General features: G+C 48.7%; 1 protein-coding gene across 1 annotated transcript in view; it reads right to left on the bottom strand.

Annotated features, from left to right (window-relative positions):
* LOC307227146 (SCO-spondin-like) overlaps window positions 1-19,286 on the bottom strand; it is a 181,490-nt gene that overhangs the window by 83,114 nt on the left and 79,090 nt on the right. The window contains exons 42-55 of the mRNA XM_079996268.1: window positions 18,678-18,808; window positions 16,934-17,075; window positions 15,905-16,069; window positions 14,941-15,124; window positions 13,459-13,513; window positions 12,512-12,563; window positions 11,623-11,743; window positions 9,839-10,061; window positions 8,782-8,923; window positions 7,301-7,603; window positions 4,986-5,132; window positions 3,727-3,897; window positions 2,238-2,402; window positions 939-1,118 (exon numbers count right to left, since the gene is read on the bottom strand). Coding sequence (XP_079852394.1) covers window positions 939-1,118; window positions 2,238-2,402; window positions 3,727-3,897; window positions 4,986-5,132; window positions 7,301-7,603; window positions 8,782-8,923; window positions 9,839-10,061; window positions 11,623-11,743; window positions 12,512-12,563; window positions 13,459-13,513; window positions 14,941-15,124; window positions 15,905-16,069; window positions 16,934-17,075; window positions 18,678-18,808 — 2,181 coding nt within the window. The remainder of the gene's footprint in view (window positions 1-938; window positions 1,119-2,237; window positions 2,403-3,726; window positions 3,898-4,985; window positions 5,133-7,300; window positions 7,604-8,781; window positions 8,924-9,838; window positions 10,062-11,622; window positions 11,744-12,511; window positions 12,564-13,458; window positions 13,514-14,940; window positions 15,125-15,904; window positions 16,070-16,933; window positions 17,076-18,677; window positions 18,809-19,286) is intronic.

The raw sequence follows: 19,286 nt of genomic DNA, 5'->3' as shown, positions 1-19,286 counted from the left end.
ACTAATAATAATAATATCATCAGCAAATAAAACCTTGCTTTTAAAGCACCTTCAAAGCACAATCTTTCCCTCAAAGAATTCTGGGAAATGTAGTTTTACCCCAAAGAGTTACAATTCCCAGCAGCCCTTAACACTGCCCAGAATTCTTTGAAGGGGGAAAATATGCTTTAAAAAGGATCTAGTAGTGTGTAGAGAGTCTCAGTATCCAAAGATTATGAAGTGGGGCTGCAGTTGATTTGAGGAAACGCCTCCTTGCTGACCTAACCTTTAAAACTGATCTCCCCCCAGCCCCTTGCCCCTGTGTTCGAAGACGACAATATGGAGACCCCAAAACTGACAGCACAACCCAGCAGTCACTTCCACTCCCCTGTGCAAGCGCCATTGAAGTGAATGGGTACTTGGGCTTGTGCAACTTCCATTCATTTCAAGGAGGCGAGCCCAGGTAAATATTCCCACTGGACTTATAAGCTTCTTTTATCACCAGCACCTTTGTAATTCACAAGGCAAACCAGAAGCACCTATAGCTCCTGCCCATCTGCCCCATGTTGGAAGTCCAGGGATCATTCAGTTTGTAACTCAAGGGTTAATTCAGTAACTCGGCTATAGAGGGTGAAGAAGGAGTCACTTAGCAACCAGGCAGAGTAGCATGATCTCAAGAGAGGCAGCACATGGCCCTGATTGGCTGTGCATTTCTGAGGGAGTTTTTCCTCTGTGTGTTTGGTAGAAGGCCTCTCTGGTACGTGCAAGGCCAGATGTAAAGAAAGACAAAACCTCTCTTTCTTTTCTCCCCAAATTGTTCACTGTTTTTCTTTGGTTTCCTGATGTTCCTGCCATCCCCCAGGCTCACCCCCCCCCCCATCTCAGGCCACCACTGCTCCATCAACGGCCCACCTTTCTTTTCTGACCCTCCCTGGCTCCCAACGGTGGCCAGAACTTACCCCGGGCGTCTCCGCAGGGCTGCTGGTTGCAAGTCTCCATCTGCACAGCATCCCCCGGGCAAGGCTGCCCCCCGTTCTTGGGTGGGGGGTCGGCGCAGGTCCTGGTGCGGCTCCGCACGCCACCGCGGCACTCGGCGTCGCAGTCCGACCATTCACCCCAGGATGCCCAGGCGCCGTTAACTGGGTGGAGAGAGAGAGCCACGCGACTGACCTCTGGCCTCCTCGTCATGCGACCACAGAATATTCTACACTTGGAATTGGGCCCCTGTATCTTAAGGCAGTATTTTGTCATGCCAACCTTCCCGTGCCTTTTTGGAATTAATAATGGGGAGCCGGTTTAAATGATTTCGTCGACTATGAATGAAAGATGTGTTTTTATGAGTCTGGCAAAATGAACGTTTTAAGCAAAATGCTACAAGTTCTTCGCTTTAGCCCACATCGCAAGGTTGTTGTAAGAAATTGGCACAGGTGGTGCATAACACCCGTTCTGCATTTGCAAGAACTTGATCTTTTAATGTGGCAGCACCTTTCCTTTGGAACTCCCTGCCTCTTGACACCAGGCAGAGATGCCTTCATTGCACTCTTTTTGGTGCCTGCTAAATACGTTATTGTTCAGGCAAGCCTGTTCAGGTCTTTAGAAAGTTTAAATCCTGTTTTCAGCCTCTTGTTGTTATTTTAACTTTTTGAATGTCTTAAATTATTGCTGTTAATCTTATTTACTGCTAACGTTTGATTTATCTCCCCCCCCCCATAAACTGCTTTGAGGCTGTTTAGTTTGTAATCTAGTGGTGTATTCATTTTATGAAATAAACTCTGCATCTTTCATAAAACGTAGACACCACTAGATTGCAAACTAAACAGCCTCAAAACAGTATGCAAAAAAGATAAATCAGTTGGTAGCTCAGTTGGTTAGCACGTGGTGCTCATAACACAAAGGTTGCAGGTTCAATCCAGCTGCATATTCCTGCATCCCCAGGGGTTGGACTGGATGACCCTCAGGGTCCCTTCCAACCCTACAATTCCATAATTCCATGTTTTTATGAAGAGCTTCAGGCCTGAGAAGGCTTGAGAGGGTTCTCGGGCTCGAATCCTGCTTGTGGGGCATCTGGTTGGCCCCGATTCTATACGAATAAGTTTCTGTTTGAAATATTCAGCACTTGCAAAATTCAATTCCTTGCCCAAAGGGTTCTCATTCAAGCCAGGCATCTGCAGAGACAATGAGAAGCTGAGGGAGCCTTTTGAGCCCCGTCTGTCCAGGAACCCGCTGCTCCCAGGTAAGTGGGGAGAAGAAGCCCCTACCTGGGCAGGCCCGCAGGAAGCAGGAGCGGCTGTCAAACTCATCGCGGTCACACTGCCCCCCAGGGAGGGCGTTGCGGAGCAAGTCCCGGCGCCGGAAGGTCACCCCCAGCCCGCACGACCGGCTGCATTCACTCCAGGTGGTCCACGGGGACATGATGCAGTCCACTGCCGGAGAAGGGAGAGAGGCAGGATTGGACCAGAACTATAGTTCAGGCAAGCGCCAGGAGAGAAACTTCCTCCATTTGCTGCAAAACACCGTAACCTTGGTCTGAGCTGGTGCCCTTTTATTTAGGACAGAGGTGTGGGGGGGCATTTCATCACCCAAGGGCCACATTCCATGCTGGACAACTTTCAAGGGCCACATGGCCAGTGGTGGGTGGAGCCAGATGCAGAAGTGGGAGGAGCCACGGATTTAAATTTGACACATGGCAGGTGTCAGAAGCGAGCCGGCAGGAAACCACACTGTGCAAGTTAGCTCTTCATTAGCAAGAACACAATCTGCACAGTCTTGGTGGACTGTCAAAAATGACACTCAGAAATGCCTTGGGCTGGGGCATTGTTGAGGGGTTTTTGCTGGAGGGGGCATTGTGGCTGTTGATACTGATTTTTTGTATCTTCATTTTGGATTAATGTGGTGTTATAATTGTTCAGTTGGGTTGTGCACTTTTTGAAGCTTTCTTTATTATTTATAACTGCTTTTATGTTTGTAGTTATGTGGATTTTTTAATACAGTGGTACCTCGGGTTAAGTACTTAATTAGTTCCGGAGGTCCGTTCTTAACCTGAAACTGTTCTTAACCTGAAGCACCACTTTAGCTAATGGGGCCTCCTGCTGCTGCCGGAACACAATTTCTGTTCTCATCCTGAAGCAAAGTTCTTAACCCGAGGTACTATTTCTGGGTTAGCGGAGTCTGTAACCTGAAGCATCTGTAACCAGAGGTACCACTGTACATTGCTCACTGCCTTGAGCATAGTTTTAACTTTGGAAAAGAGGCATACAAATAAAATGATTGATTGGTTGTCAGGACTCATGAGTGCAACAGCTCATCCCCAGTAGATCTGGCCCCATGGATCAGTTGCTGAGACTGAAAGTCCCTGTCTCCCCAGAGCCGCCTAAGTCCCCTCCTATCCAGGGTTTTTTCCAAGCAATCAGAGACTGTGCCTGAGTGCGGCAAACTCTCCTCTGCCCTTTTCATGCCTCTCTTGGTTATGGGGAGCTTGTGGCAGCAGGAGGGGGAGACACCTGTGACTCTTCACCAGCTTCTGCCTCTGATGCTTGACTTCTCTCTGCCACGGACTCCCCGCTCACCTTCCATCCAGGCAAGCGAGAGGCATCCTCCGCCTTCAGGGACACAGTCCAGCCAGGAAAAAACCCTCAGGGAAGGGGCGGCAGAGTATGGCCGAGCCATGCCCTCATTTGCCCATCCCTGCTCTCGTGCAGAATGGGGGGGGGGGTGAGGGGAGCGACTATCTGCCCCAATCTGACATACCACAGTTGGCCTCGTCGGACCCATCCTGGCAATCCTGGCGGAGATCGCAGCGCCGCTCCAGAGCCAGGCATTCCCCGCTGCCGCAGGTGAACTGCTTGGCAGAGCAGATGCTGGGAGGGCCCAGTGGGGGCAGCAGGGTGGCGGCGGGGGTGGCAGGAGCAGTGGGACCACCTGGGGGGGAGTGCAGTGCAATGGTTAGAGCGTCAGACTAGGACCAGGGAGATCAGGCTCCTAGTCCCACTTTGTCAGGCATAAGTTCACTGGCAAGAATTAACAAGCAGTTTATATTTTGTAGTCCTTTTTATTCAGTCACCTGGTTACAAGCAAAAATCCACATCTCTCCACAAGGAGAGCAGCTGACTACTCTAAATCCACCCCTTTCCATCTTGGGCGCCAAAGGAAAGTTCCTTCTCCTCTCTAGTCTTTGTTCTTTAATACAGACAGACCTCCTAGTTCTTGGGGAGGGAGGGTCCACCACACTCTTTAATGATGCCTCTGCTGACTGCTCCCTCCCTTCTGTCTCTCTTCCCATTATCTCGTAACTAGGCAACTCCTGTTGAAACTGCTCAGTGTCTGTGTCTCTCTCTGTTCCTGAAACTGCTGGAAATGGGGGGGGGGATCTTCCTCCTCCTCCCAGTGGTGGAGGAACCCTCTCCATCACCCAGGTAGGGTGCCAAGGGGTGGGGCGAACCGCCCGGTGATGCATGTGTGACGTCTGTACAGACTGCGCACATGTGGCAGCTGGTACGGACTGTGCACGCGCAGCAGCTGGCACGGTTGCCACACGAGTGCCAGCCTGCACAGACGCCGCACGTGAGCGCCAGCCCTACAGATGTCCGTAAGGTCACCATGCAAGCAGCAGCCTGTATGGACGCCGGGCGGGCGCGGCACCCACACTGACTGCGTGTGTCCCCTCCCCTGCTCTACAGCTGGGAGGAGGCAGCGGGCCATCTTGTCACCCCCCCCCCGGGTTGTGCCAATGGCGGCCCGCCCCCTCCGCATTCTCCAATCCTCTGATTCAGACCATTCCCTGACACACTTGTTCCTGAAGCCCATGTGGCCTCCGTGCGTGGGTGCAGTGGCACCCTTGAGATCTTCCCTGGCACCCACAGAGCACCTGTGATCCCAGGTTGGATATATGTGCAAATTAAAGGCACCACATTGGATTCCGTTCCACGGAAACCGGAGCTGCGTCTGCGCCTTGGATCCCCGGAGTTTCTCGCCGCCTGGCAAAGGGAGCGGCAGGTAGCAAGGCTCACCGCAGTGCCTCTCGTCCGAACCATCCAGACAGTCTTCTTGGCCATCGCAAACAAAGGCAGCCTCGACGCAGCCAAAGACTTCACAGGCAAACTGCCCCTGGGTGCAGAGGATTCTGGGAAGCCCAGGGCTGGGAGTTCGAGTCAGCGCTGTCAGAGGAAAACAGCACATTATCGGGGGCTGGCAGGGGGACCTAGTTCCAGTTGCTCTGGGGCTCGGATCCTGCTTGGGGGTTTCCCAGGATGGCCCTGGTGAGAGAAGGAAGCTGGACCAAATGCGCCACAGGCCGGATCCAGCCACAGGGCTGTTCTTAGCATCTTCAGAACATAGGGAGAGATCAGGCCAATGGCCCACTTTGGCCAACCAGACGCCTGTGGGAAACCAGCAGGATTCGAACACAAGCCCTCTCCCCTCACATGGCTTCCAGCAAGCGAGATTCAGAAGCATCTCTGTCTCCAACTGTGGAGGCAGAACACGGCCATCCTGGCTAGTAGCCATCAATAGCCCTCTCCTCCGTGAATTTGTCTAACCCTCTTTTAAATCCAACTTTCAGTCCTCTTTTAAGCCACCTAAGCAGCAGTTGGTGGCCACCACTGCCTCTTGTGGAAGTGAGTTCCACAGTTTAACTACGTGCTGCACTGAGGAGGACTTCTTTAATCTGTACATTTCCGAGCACAATTCAAAGTGTTGGTGCTGACCTTGAAAGATAGATAAAACTTTATTCGCATTAGCCAATGGCCATAGCAAAAGTAAAACATTACAGTATACGCAGAAAAGGAAATTTGATATAAGAGCACAGTTTAAAGTCCTGAATCAGCCGTCAGTTAGCCATCAGTTTCTGTACCGCCGTGCGTCCCAAACGCATCATTGAGACTGGAGGCAAGTCTCCTTTCAGTAGAAGTACAGACTTGGCAGAGAACTCTTAACTTCTGGCCCCGTCTAAACTCAAATCCCCCCGGTTTACTATCCCTAACACTTCAAGGCTCCCATAAAAGTGCTGACCTTGAATGCCCTAAATGACCCAGTATACCTGAAGGAGTGTCTCCACCCCCACCGTTCTACCCGGACACTGAGGTCCAGCGCCGAGGGCCTTCTGGCGGTTCCCTCATTGAGAGAAGTGAAGCTACAGGGAACCAGGAAGAGGACCTTCTCGGTGGTGGCACCCACCCTGTGGAACGCCCTCCCACCAGATGTCAAGGAAATAAACAACTATCGGACGTTTAGAAGACATCTGAAGGCAGCCTTGTCTAGGGAAGTTTTTAATGCTAGACGCTTTATCGTGCTTCTGATTTTCTTTTGGGAGCCGCCCAGAGGGGCTGGGGAAACCCAGCCAGATGGGCGGAGTATAAATAATAAATGGTGATGATGGTGATGATGAATCCTGAATCTTCCAACATTCAGCTTCCATGAGTTCTTGTGTTATGAGAGAGGGAGAAATCTTTGCTCTCTCCCTTTCTCCATTCCATGCATAATGTTACCAAACTCCTGTCATGTTGCCTTTTCTCCAAACCAAAATCCTCAAGCCAGAGGGGCCAGGTTGCCCCCCAGGACGGAGGGGCCCTGGCACACATTGTGCATGACAGAGGAGGCAGAGTGCTCTGGGGGAGCCGGCCCCTGGACTTGCGACGGGAGATGTGTCTTGTGTGCATGACTCCACACATGTGTGCCATGCGCAGGGCACCCTCAAAATTGAGGGGCCCTGGCTCCCTTAAAACAAATACTGAGGGGGCTGAGGTACCCAGCCCCCTGGGGTTGGTGCGCCTGCCTCAAGCACTGCCACTTTTTGCTCCATCCCCTTGATGATTTTGGTTGGCCTTTACTTTTTCTTTTCTTTTTTTAATTTTTAATTTTAAAAAAAATACTTTTCAGATATATACATTTCACTGAATTTACAATCATTTTGACATTTTAAAACCTGACTTCCTTCCCCCCTCTTTCTGCGGTTCCTTAAATTTATTTTTAATATTTTCTGCATATCCAAATTTACTTAACTTACTTCTTTAAATATATACTCTTATGTAGCTGCACTTATTAAAATAATACTGCCAGTGTTTTTTATCTGTTTACAGTTTACCAATAAACCATTCCCATTCTTTCATAAAAAGTCTGTCATCTTGATTTCTTATTCTCCCAGTAAGTTTCGCCATTTCTGCATATTCCACAAGTTTGGCCTCCTCTGAACCTTTTCCAACTCTACAATCTCCTCTTTCAGGTGAGGCGACCAGAACCCTACACAGCATTCCAAATGCTCCTTGAGCAAAGTCAGCCCCGGACACATCCCCTTGCTGCCCCCTTTGGAGCCGGAAGCCCTGCTTACCAGACAGCGTGGTTCGCAGGCCTGGCTGGTACGGAAAGGTTTGGGACGCAGGCAGCACCGTCGTGCCAGGGGTACCAGTGGCGAGTCTGGGCAAAGTGGGTCCCAACGGCCAGGAGGTGGACCAGGAAGGCGAGACGGGATGCTCCTTGGAGGGCCGGATCCGGGGCGATTCTGGGACACCAGTTGCTCGGCCAGGGCGCTGGGACTCCTGCGATACACTTGGCAGCCTGGTGAGCCACTGTGGAGGAGATGCTGTCTCTGGGGCAGGGGGTCTTGTGCCAGTGTCTGTAGAGGTCACACCAGCTGTGGGGTTGGAAAGAAGCAGGGGAGAAGCTTGAGAGTCCGGCCTCATGAACTACAAACCCCAGAATTTGGGGTCCAATCCGGTGTCAAAGCTTTGCAGCTGCTTGGCAGCGTTGTGCAGTGCAAACCCCGTGTTTTGCAGCAGCACCCCCAAACGTTTTATTTTTATCTGTTTGCTTGTTTGTTTGTGTGTTTGATTGGCAAACTGCCCATCATCAGAAGACCGCAGGGCGGCTCACAAGGTAAACTACAAAGCAAAAAGGCAAAAAATAGTGAAAACAAAAACAGCAAAACCAAGGGGGCCCCCCAAGTAATAGATACATCAAACCAGGGTTCGTGGTTAACACACGGAAATCCAACATCCGATTCACTCCAAAGCCGTACCAAAGTTTTGTAATAGTTTTGCAGGAAAATCTGCAGGTTTTGCAGTGCCCCCTTCAAATGGAGTAATTGTGGCACCTCGGTTTTCGAACATAATCTATTCCAGAAGGCTGTTTGAGTTCTCAAACGTTCGAAAACCGAGGCGCAAAGGGCGGTCTGCAAATTTAATAGAGGAAGTTGAGAAAAATAACATATACATTTGGCTTCTGAGGTGTGTTCAAAAACGGAAGCACTTCTAGGTTTTACGCCATTCGGAAACCGAAACATTCATCAACGGAGACGTTCGAAAACCAAGGTACAGTGGAACCTCGGTTTCCGAACGTAATCCGTTCCAGAAGACCGTTCAGCTTCCGGAAAGTTCGAAAACTGAGGATCAAAGGGCTGGCTGCAAAGTCAATGGGGGGAAATGAAAAATGTGCCCCGGAAGCCGTTCAGGAACAGAACCGTTCAAAAACAGAAGCATTTACTTCCGGGGTGTCGGCATTCGAAAACTGAAATGTTCGTCAACAGAGACATTCAAAAACCGAGGTTCCACTGTACCACTGTGCTCAAAGCAGCTTCCCATAAAGCCTCAATTGCAAAGACGGGGGGGGGGGGGGGCATGGTTTTCCTGGAGAAAACCTTGCCCTGTGCCAGCCTCTGCCTTCCCCTATTCCCTACCCCCTATCTTCCATGCACACCCTTGGCAGGAACCAGGGCAGGAGGCTGGCATAGACTCTGGAAGAGAGGCCCCGTCCGCCGACCACCTTCCCCCAGAAGAACCCTCCAGGTGCCCCCGCCAGTCCCCCCAAACTCACTCCAGGGGCAGCCGATCACCTCCATGCGCAAGGAGGGGCTCCCGCGAAACTCCGTGGGCATGAGGCGGAGGATGCGGGCCAAGATGGGCGGGCGCAGCTCCTGGCGCACTGCCGTGGCGCTGTTGAAATTGCCCTCCAGGACCTGTGGGAAGTTGAGAAGCGTAAGCCGGGGCAGCAGAGGGCAAGAGCGAGGCTCAGAACGGGGGGGGGGGCATGACTATCCCCCCCCCATTTTTTTTATTGGAAAAGAGTTAGAGGGCTTTGGTAGAACTCTGCCAAGGCCTTCTAAAAGTATGTCAACTCAAAATTAGGTGCCATCGAGTTCGGCGTTGCTCCAGGTAAGCGTTGATGGGCAGAATTGGCACAGCTATTGACAACCCATAATCCCCATTCCACATTTTTTAGGACTTGGTCATTCAGTGTGGCAGCCCCTGCCCTTTGGAACTCCCTGCCTCTTGAGATCAAACAGGCACCTGCTCAAAGCATTCTTGTTTAGACAAGCCTCCCCGGGTGCTTAGAAAGCATTGATAATTTTAATCCTCTTTTAGTGTTTTTGGGGGACTGGACTAGATGACACTGTGGGTACCTTCCAGCTCTACAGCTCTACCATTCTGTGATATTAGCACCATAGCTATATGTCTTCGGACCCACTGTATTTTCAGTGACTGTAAGTTGTTTTCAAATATTGAGGGAAGGGTGGAGGCAATAAATAGATTGATAAATGCAAATAACACAACTGCTTCGTAAACAGAGCAGAAGATAAAGCAGAGTAGGATATAATCTGATTCCCACGTCTTCTTGGTGCTAGCTGAGCAGGATGAGTGCTTAGTAAGCAGGTCATCTGTCAGGGGGGGGTGCTTTAGGTGTGATTCCTGCACTGCAGGAGGGGTGGACTAGATGGGCCTTGGGGATCTCTCCCCACGCCAACCCACTGAGCAGCTCTGCCTTCTTTTGGGAGCCCAGAGAGATCTCCTGGGAAGTGGGGGAGCCTGTCCTCAGCACCTGCTCAGGAGGACCCCGTGCCAGGCAGGATGAAGGGCATGGGCAGAGGTGGTACCTGGGCCTGCAGGGAAGTGCTAGGGCCGTATCCAGATCGGGCGTAATCCCGGAAGTTGACCCCGTCGTCGCTGTAGACCAGGCGGTAACGGGAGACGTAGCCCCTGGAGGGCCCCCCACCTTGCGTGACCACGGCAGTGAGGAACGTGGGCTGAAGGAAGTCCACCTGGAAATAGGGGTCAGGGTCCGAGGGGCCCGGGCTCCACCCGGGGGCCATGTTCTGCCTGGTGGGGGTCAGGGGAAGGAGAAGCATCAAGCTTTGGCCTATTAACCATTCAGCAAAATAAGCAGCTGCCTAGGGCATCAGAAGAAGGGGGGGGCAACACAGAAATTTTTCCATAACCCTTTTTTTTTTTTAACATTAATAGTCACAAGTTGCTCAGCCCTCTCCTCCTCCTCCAGGAATTTGTCTAATCCCCTTTTAAAGAGGATTTAACATATTTTGTGGTTTTCATCTTGTATTTTTATGCCCTGACGTCTACAGCTGAAGGGCAGCCTACCAATTTAATAAATAGGAATAATAAATGACAATAATCATATTGAAAGAAATAGGAACAATGTTTCACATGTGGTGGGAATGCCGACCTATTAAACAATTTTGGAATGAAATATATGAAGAAATAATAAAAAAATGTTTAAAATATCTTTTAGTAAAAAACCGGAGGCATTCCTTTTAGGTATAATTACAAAAGATGTTCCTGGCAATCAAAGGAAAATATTCCTCTATGCAACAACAGCTGCCAGGATGCTCATAGCAAAAAACTGGAAAGGGGGGAAAATCCCATCAATAAAAGAATGGCAAATTAAACTTTGTGAATATATAAATTTGGCAAGATTCACAGCATTCTTAAGGGGACAATCGGACCAAAAATTAGCAAAAGAATGGGATTGTGTTAAAGAATATATGAAAAAACATTGTTCCGGAGTAAGTATATCAGTATGTAACAAATGAAGCTTTGCAGGGTTAAAGAAATTAAAAAGCGGTGCGAAAGGTGTAAATATTCCTCTATGCAACAACAGCTGCCAGGATGCTCATAGCAAAAAACTGGAAAGGGGGGAAAATCCCATCAATAAAAGAATGGCAAATTAAACTTTGTGAATATATAAATTTGGCAAGATTCACAGCATTCTTAAGGGGACAATCGGACCAAAAATTAGCAAAAGAATGGGATTGTGTTAAAGAATATATGAAAAAACATTGTTCCGGAGTAAGTATATCAGTATGTAACAAATGAAGCTTTGCAGGGTTAAAGAAATTAAAAATTAAAAAAAATTAAGAAATTAAAAAGCGGTGCGAAAGGTGTAAAGATAGAAGTAATTTACATTAAATACAACAATTCAGAAAGATTAAATTTCTTGAGGTCTCAAAACAGAAGAAGGAAGTCAATATGTGTATATGTATGTAAAGATTAGTATGATGGCATGACTTCTTTTTTGCAGGTGTGGTTTTTTTCCTTTTTTGTTTTCTGTTTGTTTTGTTTTGTTTTTGTTGGTTTGTTCATTTTTTTAGGATTTTATGTTTGTAATTTTTGTTGTAACTTTGCATTGAAAATAGAAATTATTTTTTTAAAAAATCATAAACCCATCCAAGTGGGTGGTCGTCCCTTTCTCCTGCAGCAGGGAGTTCCAGGGATTAACTATGCACTTTCTTTGATCACCATCAAATTGTCTGGTCCCTTCCTTCCTTCTGCAATGCAAACCCCTATGGTACCCTCACCCCAATGCTCTCTGAGCATCCCCATCTGTCCCTGACTCCAGGAAGCTGAATTGGACCCCCAAACGTACATGTTGGGCACAATGTTGAGGCGCCCGGCGTCTGGTGGGTTCCCGTCCTGGTAGGACGAGGCGCTCAGCTGCTGCTGGTGGATTCGGCCATCTTCCAGACCGAGGGCTTCGCTGCAGGAACCTGCGTCGAGAGGGTGCACAAATCCAAAGGGTTAGAGGTGCCCCCAGCTTCGCATCCGTGGATTTGCAAAGCCAGTTTTATTTTTATGTTATTACACTAATATGCCGCCCTTTGCCCATGGATCTCAGGGCACATCGCAACACGCGTCAGCTTAGAAATCGGCACAACAGCCTCTCGAGGTAGGCCAGTGTTAGTTCTGCTGTATCCAAGGTTCCCAAAAGTTTTGGAGTTCCTACCCGCTCAGTACCACGAACTCTTCCCCAGTGCCCCCTAACCCTATCCCATAAGTAAACAAAAACCATTGCCCATGACAGCAGCTTGCACGACCCGCTAGAGGAGACAACGGTAAAATTCAGCAGCGAATACTGCATGCGAAATATTTTCACACCTTCTGATCAACGGAAACAGGACAGAGGAAATTTATGGTGTATTTACGTACAACCACTTTCCAAACCCGCACAAACCTTCACTGCCACAGATGTTTTTATTATTATTAAATAAATAATAATAAATTTTATTTTATACCCCACCCTCCCCAGCCAGAGCCGGGTTCAGGGCGGCTAACACCAGTAAAATTACAGTAAAAACATAATAAAAACCAATTTAAAATACAGGTTAAAATGCAATTTAAAATGCAGTCTCGTGCTCTACCCACTGGGCTATCCCATCAACATGGAGGAATGAAAGGTGACGGGTGCAGATCTGGGAGAGGGCTGGGACCAAGCCCCCCCTCTCCCCCCCCCCCGTCTGGGAAGAGATGCGCTTTACCTGGCTGGGGGAAGGTGAGCCCTTCAGGAAGTGGCCATCCGCTGGGGGACACCTGCAAGGATGGAGAGAAAAGAAAGCCACCTTCCGCTAGCCAGTTTGGATAAACGGAAATTGTCCTTCCTTCTTCCAGGGAGTTGACAGTGGTGCTACTTGGCTCCCTGGTTTTAACTGCACCACAGCCCTGAGAGGAAGGCTGGAAAAGGGTAACCGAGAGATACCGAGACGAGATAAAAAACTGTTCTTATATGCAACAACTGCGGCAAGAGTTTTGTTAGCCCAGAGATGGAAACAACAGGAGTTAGCAGAGTGGCAGGTGGAGGTGATGGACTTTGCAGAACTGGCGGAACTGATGGGAAGAACCAGCGAGACCAGGAATTCCAAAAGGACTGGAACAAATTTATATTATATTTGAAAGAAAACTGGAAGCAATTAACACCATTAGCTGGGGTATCCGAAGATCTGTAAGGTGAAATTGCTACCTATGCAGGTTGAGTAACATACCGTAATATTTGAGGTGATGGTATAACAAGGATAGGAAGCGAAGCAAAATGTAAAGATGCAAAGTTTAATTTTGTGGACCGTCAGACGGGAGGGAGGGAAGCCGTGAGGCTCAGTTGAGCCAAAGAAATAAAACAAGAGGGTGTGATGTTACGTAATGTGATTATATGTAAAACCAATGAAAATTATTTTTTTAAAAAAGAAAAGAAATGTTGTCCAAGTGAATGAAAGATAAAGAGATGAATGAATATGGAAGTTTAAAAAAAAGGGGGGGGAGGGAAAGGGGAAAGGAAAGGAAAGGAAAGAAAAGGGTAAGCAGCCCCAGACCAGCTGCTCATATTACGAAAGTCATTTGAACCACTTGTCCTTGGCTCCCTCCCTCCTGGAAACTTGAGTCCTCAGCAACGCCCTCCCATCCATCCTGCCTCGATTCCCCTTGGCGCTCTCACCTGAGTTGCGTGGGGCACAGAAGGCTTTGGTGGCTGTTTTTCGGAGGTCCAGGAGCTGAAATAAATATTGCAAGGACTTTTGCTAAGGGGTTCCCCACAAAAGCTCTCAATCTGCAATCGTTGGTGGAGGAACGTCTCTCTAGGGTCAGTTGCTTAGTCAAGCCTGCCTAATCATGTGCTTATGGGAAACTCCGAGTGCAAGAGCCCGCTTGCCTCCTCTGGCTTCCAGGAAGTGGTACTCAGAAGAATTGCTGCCTCTGCCTGTTTACAGGTAGGTAGCCGTGTTGGTCTGCCGTAGTTGAAACAAAATAAAAAAAATCCTTCCAGTAGCACCTTAGAGGCCAACTAAATTTGTTATTGGTATAAGCTTTCGAGTGCATGCACACAAAAGTTCATACCAATAACAAACTTAGTTGGTGTCTAAGGTGCTACTGGAAGGAATTTTTTAAAATTTTGTTTTGCCTGTGACTGTGGAAGCAGAGCTGGGCCATCCTGTCTTGCTGCCTTTGCCAGGCCTCTCCTCCTCCACGAATTTGCCTAATCCTCTTTTAAAGCCATCCAGGTTAGCAGCCATCGCTGCTTCCTGCAGCAGAGAGTTCCACAATTTAGCTCTGTAGAATCGTACAATCGCTGTTAGGATATTGATGTTCCATTCCACCCTAAGAGGACCAGATATGTGGGTTGTTGTGTGTCACATGTCTGTTTACATTCCAGCACAGCTTGCTGGGAACTTCCGTTTGTGCATTGCTTTTGCTTAGTGTTCTTCCTGCTCTTAGACATGAAGGAGAGCAGACATGTTTTCTTTGTCTTGATCTATGCTGAATAAACTGTTTGTAAATATGCTTTACATATGCCTCTGTCCGCCCTTCTGAAATATACTCGGAGTCCAGTGTAGATTTCATGCTCTTTATTCAGCTTATACTAGTGAGGAATGGAAGTTCTCCTGAAATGTCTGCTTTATATACATTATTTACACAATGGGCCCCACGTGATTGGCTAATTCTGGGCTTCTCCTGTAGGCCAATCAGGTTGCGGATTCACTTCCACCTGGAATTGGATTGGATGGCTCCTGCGGACCAATCAGACTGCTGCATTCTGGATCCTATTCAACTCAGTACATAACATCTTCCATCGTGAAGCGTTAATTACTCTGCTGATTAGAGCGTGCTCCAGCTTCTGAAGAGTTCTGAAGCTGCGGGTCATTGTTTGATGCTGTTCTGGGGACCGGAGTTAGCCCTGCTACCCGCCAGTGGGCTGGAGCCAGCTGGGGGCCTGCGAATTGCCCCCGTTCCCTTGGAAACATCTCATCAGGGTCAACTAACCCAACCTCCTGCAATGCGGGAATATTTTGCCTGACACGGGGCTTGAACCCACAGCCCTGAGATGAAGAATCCACTGACTGAGCTATCTCACCAAACCCACAGCCCATATACCAGGCTGGGGGACAGGCTCTAAAGGAGACTCCCCCCCGCCATGCATTACCTGCTGGTCCCAGCCGAGGGCGCTCTGCTTTCGGGCACACAGCCGACCTCATCGTCGGCATCTGGGCAGTCGGTGACCCCATCGCACCTCTGGGATGCTTGGACGCAGACCCCCGACGTGGCGCAGCGGAACTGGGAGGGCAAGCAGCCCCCTGGGATGGAGGGCTCTGGAGAGGGGCCGACTCCTGCCAAGGGAACCCACGGCACAGATCCGGTGAAGGAAGGATCGAACAGAATTTATTACGAACCCCAACTCTGTGTAGAAAAGTAACCTAGCCTGCTAAAACGTACCCCAGGAACCAAGCCTGTAAGAAAGGGAAACATTTCTTTCTGCAACTCACGAAGGGTGAGGGAAAGTTTAGGCTGACCGACTGAACTGACCGCTGTCAGAAGTTGGCAGAGACTAGCAGGAAGGAAGCGACATTATCTTTGAAACTTGGAATCTGCTTGATTTTAAGAAGAAATGGGGGAGGTGGGATTATAATGTATTTAAGAGAACACCGTAAACAACTAAACACTTTGGCAGGATTTGAGTAATGCTTCTGATCATGCAAAACTGTGGAAAAATGGATTACTGTTCTTAAAACAAACTAGACAAAATACGATAAGCAGATGAAAAGAAAGATTGATAATGGTAACCATGGAAGGGCAGAGGGAAGTCAAGGGATTCAGAGACTCCTAAATGAGGAGGTGAATGATATGTTTGAATTTAAACTTGTTATATAGAACTTATTAAAAATATTAAAATGCAAAGAGAGAGAGAGAGAGAGAGAGAGAAGGGCCATTTGGGGGCACCAGATTTTGGCCTCACATGGGGTGCCATATTACGAAAGAATACCAAAGTCTGAACCTTTTCCTATTCTGCAATCTCCTTTTTGAGCGGAGGCGACCAGAACTGCATGCAATATATTTGACGGATTGCTTGGTTTTACGTGCTTCTTAAGGGGTCTCTGCCCGCTACTCACCGCAGTGCCTCTCATCCGAGAAGTCCCCGCAGTCGTTGAATCCGTCGCAAATGGCCCCATGGGGCCCGGCGGGAACGCAGCGCCCGTTCTGGCACTGGAACTCCCCGGTCCAGCAAGGCCTGGCAGTGGGTGGCACCGTTGGGGTCCCGGGAGGCTCTGGGGACACTGAAAGGGGGCAAGGAGGGTGGGGAAGTTTGAGGGTTTAGACAGAAGGAACAGCAACGCCCAATCACCAGGGTGGTGCGTGTTCTAGTTCAGGCATCCTCAATCTCAGCCCTCCAGATGTTTTGGGACTACAGCTCCCATCATCCCGAGCTAACAGGACCAGTGGTAAGGGATGATGGGAACTGCAGTCCCAAAATATCTGAAGGGCAGAGTTTGGGGGTGCATGCTCTAGTTACCTCCTGCATGGGGCTACCTCTGAAGGTGACCCGGAAACTACAACTAATCCAGAATGCGGCAGCTAGACTGGTGACTGGGAGCGGCCGCTGAGACCACATAACACTGGTCTTGAAAGACCTACATTGGCTCCCGGTACGTTTCCGAGCACAATGCCAAGTGTTGGTGCTCACCTTTAAAGCCATAAGCAGCCTCGGCCCAGTATACCTGAAGGAGCGTCTCCACCCCCATCATTCTGCCCAGACGCTGAGGTCCAGCTCCGAGGGCCTTCTGGTGGTTCCCTCCCTGCGAGAAGTGAAGCTACAGGGAACCGGGCAGAGGGCCTTCTCGGTGGTGGCGCCTTTCCACCAGATGTCAAGGAAACAAACAACAATCTGACTTTTAGAAGACATCTGAAGGCAGCCCTGTTTAGAGAAGTTTTTAACGACTGATGTTTTAATGTATTTTTAACCTTCTGTTGGAAGCCACCCAGAGTGGCTGGGGAGACCCAGCCAGATGGGCAGGGTAGAAATAATTTATTATTATTATTATTATTATTATTATTATTATTATTATTATTATTATTACTATTATTACTATTATTACTATTATTATTAGTCACCCACTACCAATACGCCTCACCAATCCTACCTTTCTCACAGCCCAGCAGCTCCACGCGGAGGAAGATCCCGTTGTGGAAGTCGCGGGGAAGGATCCGGACATGCCGGGCGCGCACCATGCGCTGGAAGGTCCTGACCACGGGTGTCGAGTCGTCCGAGTTCCCTTGGAAGAGCTAGAGGGAGGGGAAGAGACTGAAGGCCCCATTTTCAGAACTCATTCAATGTTACAAAGCACCTATTGAATGATATACCATCTCTTTTTCTTTGTATCACTTTATTTCTTTATAATTAAAAACTTTTCAATAAAGTACGGTATTAATACCAATGTTACAAAGAACCTCGTCATCAAGAAACCATCTTTTAAGACATGGTCTGAGGACCTCACTACCCTGGCTATATTTAAACACATCTCTTATCAGCATCACTTTCTCTTCCTTCCTTCCTTCCTTCTCTTTCTTTTGAAATTGAAATTGAAATACTTTATTGTCACTTGTACAACTTGTATACAGTGAGATTACACGAGCACCCCCCACTCAGCTCTCTTTGCCTTAATTCCCCTCGTTTACCCACCAAACCCAAAAGTCAGTTGCCCTGTTATCTTTTCATTCAGCAGCCTAACGGATAGAAGCTGTTCTTTACCCTCTTGGTGCGACTATTCTTGCTTCTATATCTTCTGCCCGAGGGCAGGAGATCAAGAAGGTGCCGGCCAGGGCGTGAATAATCATCCCTGAGAATTTTCCTCACCAGCGGATTCACCGGACAGCCCATAATATCTTGTGCTGTATCCACCACCCTCTGTAGGCACCTCCTATCAGATGATGTCAAACCAGCGTCCCACACCGTGATGCAGTAGGAAAGGACACTTTCTATTGTGGACCATTAGGAGGAGATCATCAGATGTTGATTGACATCGTACTTCCGCAATACTCTGGGGAGATGGAGTCTCTGTGGGGCTTTCTTAACCACCTGGGTTGTGTTTATTTTCCAAGTAAGGTCTTGACTGAGATAAACTCCTAGGAATTGAAAAGAAGAGACTCTCTCCACACAGCGGGGCTAGTTCTCCTCTCTTCCTCCGAAAGTCCAACACCATCTCCTTTGTCTTGCTGGTATTAAGGTGCAACTTGTTCCCTAGGCACCATGTCTTTATCTTTCTCTTTCTTCATTGAAAGGTGGTAGACGCTCCTTCCTTACAAGCTTATAAGCAGAGCTTAAGTGGCTGCTTAAGCCGGGATTCCTAAATTGCAGCGGGTTGGACTAGATGACTCTTGGGTCCCTTCCATGATTCTATGCAATACAGATGTCCTACAGCTGTTACTCAACTAAACCCATAAGATCAACAGTCTTAGATACAGACGCACAGAGTCCCGAAGGCATCCTTTGCCAACCTGGTGCCCTCCAGGCATTCTGAACTACAACTCCTGCCAGAGTGCGCTGACTGGGGCTGACGGCAGCTGCCTCCCAAAACATCTGGAGGGCACCATGTTGGCAAAAGCTGCCCATGATCCTAGCCCTGCAGTGCTGTAGGGACTTCGTTCCCCCCACTCCACTCTCTTGAGCCAGGGGTTAGAGCACCGGACTAGGACCGGGTTAGAGACCAGGGTTCAAATCTCCACTTGGCCATGAAGATCACTGGGCCGAGTGGCTGCCTCTCAGCCCAGCCTACCTTGCAGGGCTGTTGTTGGGGGAGTAAATGAGGAGGGAGAGAAGTGACCGTGGGCGCCACCTTGAGTTCCTTGGAGAATAAACAAATGAGATAGACCATGTGGGCCTCGCACCTTTAGGGCAGGCACGGTGCCCGTGGAAGAGGCCTCTTGGTAGTCGTGCCACCTCATGCCGTCCAGGCTGAACCGCAGGAAGAAGCTGGTCACGTAGGCATCAGAGGATCCGGCCCCCTGCACCACCACCCCTGAGGAAAGGCAATTTTATAATGGTATCAAAATAAATAAATTATGTATTACATGAAATCAGTCAGTAGGCATAAGACTCATACCCTTAGTCTACGCTACCTGATCATCAATCTACATGCACTCTTTGATATTAGAAAACAGGTGCAACAGCTTGACCTACATTCAACTGGGCTGGGCTGGGCTGCAGGCTGCAGCCGCATGCTGCATGCCCCCATGCAACCAGTCCATGCAGAATGTAGGCACCCAATACATAGAAAGGAGCAAACCGGCGATATTTGAGGGAGCAGGCTAATTGTTGAACTGAAATACAATTAAGAAGAAGTATATTAATAGCGAAATAATTACATATTAAGCTCTAATTTAAAAGGATTTTTTATTCATAACAAACTTAGTAATGCAAACACATTGGCATTTGGCAAGAACAAAAGTTCCTTTAGAAACACAATTTACAAAGACTCATCGTCTAGTCTCTAGAAA

The sequence above is a fragment of the Podarcis cretensis genome, assembly GCF_951804945.1.
Source record: "Podarcis cretensis genome assembly, chromosome: 12".
Taxonomy (NCBI): domain Eukaryota; kingdom Metazoa; phylum Chordata; class Lepidosauria; order Squamata; family Lacertidae; genus Podarcis; species Podarcis cretensis.
The sequence above is the reverse complement of the archived record's forward strand: the minus strand, read 5'-3'. Positions and strand labels throughout refer to the sequence as shown.